This window comes from Paramisgurnus dabryanus, chromosome 8, assembly GCF_030506205.2.
Source record: "Paramisgurnus dabryanus chromosome 8, PD_genome_1.1, whole genome shotgun sequence".
NCBI classification, from domain to species: Eukaryota; Metazoa; Chordata; class Actinopteri; order Cypriniformes; family Cobitidae; genus Paramisgurnus; species Paramisgurnus dabryanus.
This window is the reverse complement of record NC_133344.1, coordinates 24,652,850-24,663,527: the sequence shown is the minus strand read 5'-3', so window position 1 is coordinate 24,663,527 and position 10,678 is coordinate 24,652,850. Positions and strand designations below refer to the sequence as shown.

The 10,678-nt window shown below is 38.9% G+C and overlaps 1 protein-coding gene across 1 annotated transcript; it reads left to right on the top strand.

The window, feature by feature from the left end:
- Positions 1-2,294: 2,294 nt before the first annotated feature.
- klc3 (kinesin light chain 3) lies at positions 2,295-10,678 on the top strand. Its single transcript, XM_065281150.2, has 13 exons — positions 2,295-2,526; positions 5,259-5,483; positions 5,590-5,820; positions 5,904-5,979; positions 7,305-7,530; positions 7,616-7,703; positions 7,866-7,967; positions 8,114-8,287; positions 8,957-9,056; positions 9,224-9,273; positions 9,356-9,486; positions 9,565-9,631; positions 9,709-10,678. Exons 2-13 carry the CDS (start codon positions 5,274-5,276, stop codon positions 9,793-9,795), a joined length of 1,542 nt encoding a protein of 513 aa, XP_065137222.1. The 5' UTR covers positions 2,295-2,526; positions 5,259-5,273; the 3' UTR covers positions 9,796-10,678.

The following is a 10,678-nucleotide window of genomic DNA, read 5'->3' as shown; positions in this document are numbered from 1 at the left end:
AATGTGTATTTAAGTACAAAGATGCAAGGTCTGTAGATCTAGGGCTATATAAATATTGCTGGAAAACGTTGCAAATTACTGCATGTTCTCTCTGTCCTTTTACTGTCAGTGTAAAGGTCATTGAGTATTTGAATCAGAGAGGTCCACAGGCTGACATTTTGGTGCATCTGTACATTTAATGTATACATTTACCCACAGATATTCATAGACTTTATAAAAATGATGTAACAGAGTTGCTCCTTGAAAGCAACATAACTGTTTTCGTTTAACAGCTGTACATGTCACCTGGCTTGCAAAGGGGCTTTACACAGTTATGCTAATGCATTCTCTGGTTAGCACAGCTCTCTCATAAACACCTGTCTGTTTAGATCAAAACTGCTGCAATTAATTTAAAATAATCATCAATATATATTAAACAGTTTGCAAATTTGCCCCATCATTTGAATGTATTATAAAAAAATCAAACATCTGTCCATCTAGACTTTAGGATTAGAATAAAGATTATCTCTTGAACCCCACATACTGGTTTTACTTCTTTTGACCATATTTCACATTAATAGGCACAGTTGATTTTTTGTAGCACTGAAATCTTTATAAGCTACCTCTGTCGTTTTTGAGAACCCAGTGTGAAAACTGAACACAGGATTGAACTAATTTGTGGTTGCTGGGGGATGATAATGATGGTTTATGAGTTTGTAAGGAAAACTGATGTGCAGTTCTTGAAATCTGTAACTTGGCGTGTGCCTCAGCAAATATAAAAGTGACAGAGAAACAAAGAAGTTTTTTGTGCTTCTATCAACCCTGTCACATTTAGTCCAAGCCAAGCTGCCCTTATTCGGCATCAGTCTGTAGCAGCTGAACCATCAATCACTTTAGTCGTTTATATATCTGCCCAGCCACAGTTGTTCCACTTCTTCCTCTTCGTATCCCTGGACATTTCTTCTCAAATCACACATTGATTTTTGTCCTTCCATGCAGAGTGCATCATTATTAATCTCTTATCTGTTTCGCTCATTGAGTTTAATTCCATCTTTCCTCATTTTCATTCCTGTCCGCTTTGTGATAAATCTGTATGTTAAACTTAAGATGATCCCTACTGCAGATGTATCCCCTGCTTTTATGATCTGCGAGGTACTCTTTCATCAGGTTAAGCCAGTCTGATGGGGCAAATGTTAATGCTGTCTATTTTATACACACCGACAACACCCCCTCCTTCTAACCCACACTTGCCCTAAGAGGCTTTATTGAAACTATGCCAAATGTGACGTCAGAGACAAACTCCTCCCTTTGCATTTCCTATGCAGAGTCTGTTCAGATTGATTTGTGTGTGTCTGAAGTAAATAAACAGATATTCATTTGCGAGAGTCAGCTAAACAAATAAATGTAAATTGATACAAATGTCACTCACACTTAAAATACTTTAGTTTAGTATTTACTATATACTATACCCTTACTATACTACATATGAAAGTGTTTACTACATTTTATCAATTCATTATAGCTAATACTACAAAATATTATAGTAGACATTAACAAAGTAATTACTACAATATACAAAAGTATACCACAGTTTACTATAGTTAATACTAAAGTGTACTACAGTAGTATTTACAGAAACTATTGTGCTCCTAAGATCTCAAAACGAATTTCAAATACAAAGCACTGATAAAATAAGCAACTCTACCATTTCTGAACATCATAATAATCATTACCTATGTCTTATCCCTTTATAAGATGTCTAGGTACCCTACTGAAAAAAAAACAGCTAATCCAAACTAAACTGGTTTTAGCTGGTCTCCTGGCTGGTGTAGCAGGCTGGTCAACGTGCTTTGGTCACTTTTTATGATGGTCAAGCTCGACTTAGCTGGTCAGGCTAGGAGGACCAGCTTAAACTAGCTACCATCTGCTGGTTTTAGCTGGATTTTTTTTAGTAGGGATAAACTCACTCACTCATGTTTTAAAATAGTCTGCTCTAATAAAAATAAACCTCTGTACATTAAATCATTCAAGAACCATTTAGTTCCTTTCCATTACTTTTAACTGTCTAGTGTTTCAAGTCCACGCTTCACATACTATCGCACTCATCAGTGTTTGGGTTTGGCGCACCTCACGTCTGTCGGGTGTGTTCGATTTCATGCAGCGCTGCGCTAACGGACATCAAAGAGCCGCGAGCGCGATTTAAAAACCGTGTTTTCGAATCGCTCTCGCGTTACTGTGATGTCATATACGGATCAGTCTGCGCAGCGCCCATGAAGTCGAAAAACACCTACAGCACACAGAGAAGCCGCGGTGCATACTGGGAACTGTCGGATCAGGTAAACGCTGTTAATTCGGACTGTATCCGACTGAGCAAGAACGGGTGAATGACCGAGATGGAGGCTTTACTTGGCTATTTTGGATTTATTTATCAACACTACATTAAGGAAACTGGGATTTAAGGTCATTATCGTAATATTTTATTTTCAATATCTGGCTTAAAGTAGCCTAGGGACGTTTCACTCGACTTGTCCGTCCGTGTTTCCTCAGGTAAGTTAAATAAATAAATAAATGAGCTGTCAAGTGTCTGTAAGTGTCTGTCGTTCTCTTTATATGAGCTGAGATTAAACAGCTTTACTGTGAGCTTTAATATTAACTGTTACACTCCGTACGCTTTAGTGTCTGTGTGTATTTTGAATTGTAAAGTACAATATAAAGTATTTGGTATATGATAAAACCGGTTAATATAAAAGCTACTTATTGCATTTCAAGCCAAGCCCGTTGAGCAAGTTTGTAAAAATTTTTTTTAATTTATTGTCGTCTGTCCTTTTAATTAAACGTTTATGTTTCAAAATCATTATAACCTGTCACAATAATCTTCATATTTCTATATTTAAAAATTTAAATATCCAACCACTCACATTGTTTAGGTTGGTTAGATAGCTTAAACAGTAATACTACAGAAAGTAGTAGTCTCCAGTCTATACATCAAGTGTAGTGATTACTATAATAGACTACAGTGTACTACAATTTACTATAGTAAATACCAAGGTATCTTACAGAATTTTTTATGTGTGTTAGTTTGGTTTCTTGACACTTTACCGAAAACTAATTTTGAAGCCTTACTGCACAACACATTGTTATGTCTAGGAATAGACTGCTGGCGTTCAACATGGCATTCATGTAGTATAATGTTTAAATGTAACCTTTTGTGTAAAAGACGTGTCTTGTGTTTAAATTCAGAATGAATCTTGATCAAAATTATGTTATTGCACGGTTGAGTGTAAAATTGAGAGATATTATGAACTATTACATGGATAAGGACCATTGATTCAGGTTGTTGTTTGTTTTGCAGTCAGGTCAGAGCTGATAGATGATGTTGCTTAAGTTTTGAGGTTGTGTCTTTACTATGTATGTCAGTCAGTTATATGATACACATACACATTGTCATCAATGTAGGGTATATCACTTATAAAAAGCAGTGACAGCCACAGGGCAAAAATTTATTTTAAAACAAACAAGAAGCCTATGATAGTTACACATGCATCCAATATTTGTTATGGTATATTTATTATGGTTTTATCATATGAAGCTTAAAAACATGTGTTGCGTTTGATGATCTCAGGTGTAAACATTAGCTCAGTTTCTTACCTCCTCAGAGGGATCTGTGTTCCCACCTGTAAACTGATTCTCACCTAGCAACCTGTCTGCCCGTGTTGTCTTGTGTTAATCTGATGGGGTGCTGGAGAAGCTTTACTTCACTCTTTACTAAGACTACATGTAGATGTACTGTAGATGCCACCTTTGGCCTTATTACAGCAAATTGTCTAAGTTTGCAAAAGTGTGTGTCTATTGTCCTTTAGAAAAGCAAGGGTGTGATTGTTTGTACATTTAGGAACACAGATCACACCCCTACAAAAAGTACTGGTACAATTACACATAACTGGTACAGTTTTGGCTGCAATGCCATGGTACTTCCTTTTTGTCACTACCTTGGTACATAGGTAGCACTTAATTTCACAGCTTTGTACTATGAAATTGTACCTAACCCTAATAAAATATTATTGGTTGAATACACTGTACGTGCACATAATGTAAAATAAAGTGCAATTGTACACATTTTAAAACTATAGTAGTACCATCCATGGTACTTTGTTGCTGATTTGATTTCATTTTTGAATGAACTTGTTGTAAATTTAGCTTAAAGGTTTAGTGTGGGTTTTTTAGCGGCATCTAGCGGTGAGATAGCAAAATGCAACCAACAGCTCAGTACACAAAGAAATGTACCTGACCCGAATTGAGCCAAATACATTTTTCCCTCTACCCGACGTGCATAAATTATTTTTTTTAAAGAAAGACCCGACCCGAGACTTTGTGAAAAGTGAACAAGCTTGTCAAGTTTGCAACGCATGCTCAAAATGTGACCTCTGCATTTAACCCATCTCAGTGAGTACTGTAGTGAACACCCGCAGTGGGCAGTTATCCAAGCGCCCGGGGAACAATTAGGCAAAGGTGCCTTGCTTTAAAGACACCACAGTCGCAACCTGCCAGCTGTGAGACTCAAATCGGCAACTCTGGGGTTACAAGCCCTACTAGGCTACAACTAACCCGAGTCCGACCCGACTACGTGGCATTTTTTTTACATGACTGGACCCGAATGTAAACAGCAAGACATGTGTGCAGTCTGAAGCCCCACATGCACCACTCAGACAGAAACAAACCCCGGTGGCCTTTCAACCAGTTTGGCCCGCTGGTCCATTTATTTTCATTTTTTATCTGACGACCACACCAAGGAACCACTTACAGTGTGTATTCAAAATTGGTTGACAGGTCGAAAAATTAACCTACCACCAGCCACACAATGTCACAAGCACTCTTGGCAAACAGAGGGGAGCAAGAAAAGGACATGATGCACACATGTGAGATAGTTAGGGTGTTCTAGGGTCCGTTTGGCAAAACGCATTCATTTTAAATTACCGGAGGCCTCTAATATACCCGATCCATGTCTGAGGCACACATGAACCCTGCTCGTGTCGGACCTTAGGTTTTCAGATATAAGTGGACCTGTGAAGACCTTTAGTCCCCAGCTCACACCTCAATTTCAAAACGCATACAGTAACTACCACAGGACAAACATGTCATCTTCTGACATTTAACATGGCATTTTCCTTGTATAGTAATGTATATTATATTACAATTCTGTCAAGAAATCCTTCTAAAAGTCCCAAATTGCACCTTTAATTCAAGCTCTAAATATACATAATGAAAACTATGCTCCTCAGGCCTGGATTACAGACATGTTGTCAGGGGAGGAGATCTTATGCAGCACTCGGCAGGTGATCGCAGGGCTGGAGGCTCTGCGTGGGGAGAACCGCACGCTGCTGGACAGCTTGCAGGGACCACTGCAGAGCCAGACATCCATAGAGAGCGGTAGCTTGGAACAGGAGAAGACCAGTATCATACTGGAGTCTCTGGAGAAGATTGAGCTGGGCCTAGGGGAGGCACAGGTGAGCAGATCAGTTCTGAGATAATGAAACTTTTAGTAAGCAAAAACCACTTCAATATATATATATATATATAAATAAACAGCTTTTCCCTATTTGATGCTTACAGGTGATGATGGCGCTGTCGGCACACCTTGGTTCATTAGAGGCGGAGAAGCAGAAGCTGCGTGCTCAGGTGCGGAGGCTGTGTCAGGAGAACCAGTGGCTGAGGGACGAACTGGCCCGTGCTCAACAGCAACTACAGGAGAAAGAACAGGAAGTTGTTACGTTAGAGGAGCAAAACAGACATCTGCAGTTCATGAACAGCATTCGCAAATATGACCACGAAGAGGCACTTTTGGTGAGGGTTTATCCAGAAAATCTGTCCAATCACAATTTTGACATAACACTGTAAATCTGTACTCAAAATGAATTTTCCTCTAGGAGGATAAAGATAAAGAATCAGGCAAGGAATCCCTTGATGATCTTTTTCCTACGGATGAGGAGGAGCAATCTCACAGTACGGCACACCTACTTTTTTAAAGGGACATTCCACTTATATTTTAAGTGACTTAAAATATATAATCTCATTTTCCATTTGGAATCCATTCAGCTGATCTCGGGGTCTGGCGGTACCACTTTTAGCATAGCTTAGCATAATCCATTAAATCTGATTAGACCATTAGCATTGCGCTAAAAAATAACCAAAGAGTTTTGATATTTCAACAATGATACTACGCAGCGCCTGAAAATAGTCTTGGTAACTTTCAATAGCAAGGGACTATTTTTGGGCACTGCTTATTATCATTGCGCCTCCTGCAGCCATGTTACAGCAGCAAAGTCCTTGATTTTTACGCCAGAATGAGCGTATAGTTCCTAGCCATATCGGCCTAGAAAATCGCAACTTTTAATTTTCCGTCGGTCTTAGTACCCGATGTAACTACAGAAGAGTCAAGCTTTAAATAGGGAAATGTACGTGAGAAAAGTGGCGTCTGCGCCAATGTCTAAATTGTATGCCCGGTGCGTAACTCCAAGATAAAAAGGTGTAGTGGTAGAAAAGAGACCGCACTCAGGGACTTAATCAGATACAAAAACTATTAAAATTCAGAAAAGTGTTAACAGGCCATAACAAACAAAAGGACAAACGTTTCGGGCTTAGCCCATCATCAGTGTCACAACTTCGAAACACGTCATTAGGCGCTACTGCCTCTTATTGGTTCCTCCACCAATCACTCCATATGTGGAAAAGGATACACCCATGATCATTACTGGCAATCAACCATTGGCTATAGTCATGAATGTATTACGTAAGCATGTCCAATAGAACATCCTATCCATCCAAAACATGATATAATGTACTACGAGAAAATTTTTTTTTAATAAATTTCAAGAAACCACATTTTTAAAGACAAAAGATATATCAAGATACAATAATAATACCATAAAGGAAACTAAATAAGCCAAAAGCGAAAAATACAAGAGTGAAAAATAACGCTTAATAATCAACCATATATCATATAATACAATACTAAAGCAAAAAATAGGGAAATATAAAAATATTTTTCAAAAGAGTTTCACTCTTTGGTTATTTTTTAGCGCTATGCTAATGGTCTAATCAGATTTAATGGATTATGCTAAGCTATGCTAAAAGTGGTACCGCCAGACCCGGAGATCGACTGAATGGATTCCAAAATGGTAAAAATCTAATATTTAACTCTAGGGGAGCTGGAAAACGAGCATATTTTCAAAAAAAGTGGAACTCTCCATCATTGTTCAGTCTCTGCAGCACCTTTATGTCTTATACTGTAAAGCAAGAAGACATGTTAACGCAGGATGTCTTTGCAGTGTCGCAGCCCCACAGCAGAGCAGCCGCAGCTGCCCAGCAGGGAGGTTATGAGATCCCAGCCCGACTCAGAACACTGCACAACCTAGTGATCCAGTACGCCTCTCAGGGCCGTTATGAGGTGGCCGTGCCTCTCTGCAAGCAAGCGCTGGAGGACCTGGAGAAATCCTCAGGCCACAGCCACCCAGATGTTGCTACCATGCTCAATATCCTGGCTTTAGTCTACAGGTAAAATGTATAGAATATACAGCATCATCACATTGATTTAACACATGCTATTTACAGATCGAATATTAATTGGGTGCTTTCGCAGGGATCAGAACAAATACAAGGAAGCCGCCAATCTCCTGAATGATGCATTGACTATACGAGAGAAGACACTAGGCCTGGACCATCCAGCAGTATGTACTGTTTGAAAACGCCATGCGATAGTGTTTGATATTCTAAGTAAATGTCTTCATAACCTTTCAAAAAAGTGTGTTTTTTAGGAATCATTTATGGAATTATTCATCAGGGCCATACACGTGATTCATTCTTTAGTTTGTGTCTGTGGTTGTATTTAGGTGGCAGCTACTCTGAATAACCTGGCTGTGCTGTATGGAAAAAGGGGGAAGTACAAAGAGGCAGAGCCACTGTGTAAAAGAGCTCTGGAGATCAGGGAAAAGGTACAGACACAAAAAACATATGTATCAGCTTTCACAGCTCTTATATAGTGTATGTGATGCATGGTGATATGTATCAAATACACATGTATACATTTATTCTGATTTATTTTTGGAAAAACTGACACCTGATATTTCTTTGTTGATAGGTGCTTGGGATAGACCACCCTGATGTAGCCAAGCAACTGAATAACTTGGCCCTCCTTTGCCAGAACCAGGGCAAATATCAGGAGGTGGAGCAGTACTATGAACGCGCCCTGCAGATTTATCAGAGCCGATTGGGACCTGATGATGCAAATGTGGCCAAAACAAAGAACAACCTGGTGAGGACAGGAAATGTTTTTGCACCGGCATTGGTTGCGCATTGTATGTTTTATCACACTGTAGGTCAGCATTTGTCGAAGGCTAATGTTTTAATAATGGTAGCGTACTGTCTGTAGCAGGGCGGCCGGTGACTTCTTTTTTGAGGGCGCACGATGCGAAGTTCGTCACAACATGTATGTGGCCCGTCATATGTGTGGTTTGTAATTTCAAAATGTGTGTTCTGCGTGTCGAGAGATCCTATGTGCATCACATGTCTTGTCAAAATAAGTGCCTGCTGCAGACGCGTCTAAAGGGTTTATGATAAAAGAGATGCTCGTGTTTGCCAGATAATCGCATAATCTCATGCGTAATCAGAGTTTACTTTTAAGGGAGTGTCTTGTGTGTATTTTGTGAACGTGAGCGTCTCTTTTATCATGAACAGTTTTGACGCGTCTGCAGCAGGCACTTATTTTGACAAAACACATGACACACATGGTTCACATGACGCAACAAACACATATTTTAAAAACACGAGCAACACACATGACACTCCGAACACATATTTTGAATTTGCGCCCCTCGGTTGAGCAGTCACGAGCCCCCCACTGGTCTGTAGTGTACATGCAGTGCATTGGGACGTAATAATATTATGTGTAATTAAAACACATCTGTGTTTATCTGCTTTGCAGGCCTCATGCTACCTCAAGCAAGGGAAGTACAGGCAGGCCGAGTCTCTTTACAAAGAAATTTTGACCCGTGCTCATGACAAGGAGTTTGGCTCAGTGGAGGGTAATATACATGTCCCTTTAGAGAATTAAACACCTCAGTCAGGTTCTGTTTGTTTTGTTCATAGAGAAATTGTTTTAAACAACATAAATACCTTACATGAAACCTGTATCTGTTCCGATTTCCAGTAGTGATAATAGAAATGATTTATTATTCTCACATCTGTACAGGGGACAGCCGGCCTGTTTGGATACACACAGAGGAAGGAAGCTCTAGACAGGTATCTTCAGTTTTCATGATGTGTACAGTATCTCCTCAAAAGCCATAAACATTTTTAATTCATTTCTTTCTGGCTTGAGTAGGATGGTCTGGGAACTCTAAAGCGCAGCGGATCATTCACCAAACTCCGGGAATCTATAAGGCGAAGCAGTGAAAAACTTGTTCAGAAGCTAAAAGGAGTCGGAACCCAGGAAGCAACTTCTCGAACTGCTGGGTACGTTTTTACTAAGCCTCTTACCACTGCTGTAAAATGGAGCAGAATGTTTAAATGTACTCTTATGTTTATAAACAGGATGAAGAGAGCTAATTCCCTCAATGTGCTTAATGTGGGTGTACGAGAAAGCCAAGAGGTCGCCATGGTAAGAAAATCAGCATCCATTTCATAGATATCAGAAATTGGTTAACAGATAATACAATTCAGATATTGTCATTTCAGATGCCCAGCAGGTTGACAGACAAACGAGGGCTGAGCTCCAGCACACAAAGCTTAGCCCGTCGCTCATCTCTGACTGGAGATAGCTAACCTCCACTTCCAACAGATCCATGTGACATCAGAACCCTGACAAGCTGTCAACTTGACATCTAGATGACCTGTAATGACTGCAGAGATCATATTAAGTATGTGAGTAATAGTATGTGGATGATAAATGTGTCTCCACATTGTTGAGTCAAAAGGGTCTTGTAAGTATAATCCTGGTAAAAGAAAACCACGGTTACTAAAGGAAAGCTCTTTTAAAAAAAAACTGGTTCTGGTACTGGTCTCCATACACTTCAAACCCAGTTGCACTATAAAATGTTACAAAAATGTTTAACCTATTGTTTTCCTAATCAGTCACATTGCTACGAATGTAATTTTTATCATGTTATATGTGTGTAACCTGTGTAGTGCAGGATACACTTTGTGCAATGTTTACTTTTGTAGCCGATGTGTAATACATTCCATGTCCTTAATGCATCGTAAAATAGATAACAGTAGTATTAAAAAACTGATTTTAAGATTTATCTAGAGCTGGAAATGTTCACTTTAAATTGCACTTAACTAAATGCACATGAAGGCTGTTACGTTCAAAAATAAATGCAATTGTACATGACTTTCATGAGATTATTTGTACAATTCCAAGGTCAAACAATTGTACTGTAGTACTAGTGTGCGTATCAAATAAGGGACTTTTCATTTCAAGCACATCTTATTATAATGATATTTATGTAAACTCTTCAATAGAATAGATTTTTATAAGCATAATCGAAAATTTTTCACATTCATATAAATTTAGCTAGCTAGTGGCAAATCAGTGTTTGGGTTTACATTTTGTTATGGTTAAATGTTGCATATTACATAAGGAACATATTTATCCACTGTTTGTTTTTGATGAACCAAATAAAATGTACACCACAAATCAAAATGT

Excerpts from the sequence above, each read along its gene's own strand:
- klc3 (XM_065281150.2), top strand. The coding sequence starts at position 5,274 with ATGTTGTCAGGGGAGGAGATCTTATGCAGCACTCGGCAGGTGATCGCA. Across the intron at positions 9,057-9,223 it reads GGAGTTTGGCTCAGTGGAGG|GGGACAGCCGGCCTGTTTGG; the intron begins GTAATATACATG and ends ACATCTGTACAG. Across the intron at positions 9,632-9,708 it reads AAAGCCAAGAGGTCGCCATG|ATGCCCAGCAGGTTGACAGA; the intron begins GTAAGAAAATCA and ends TTGTCATTTCAG.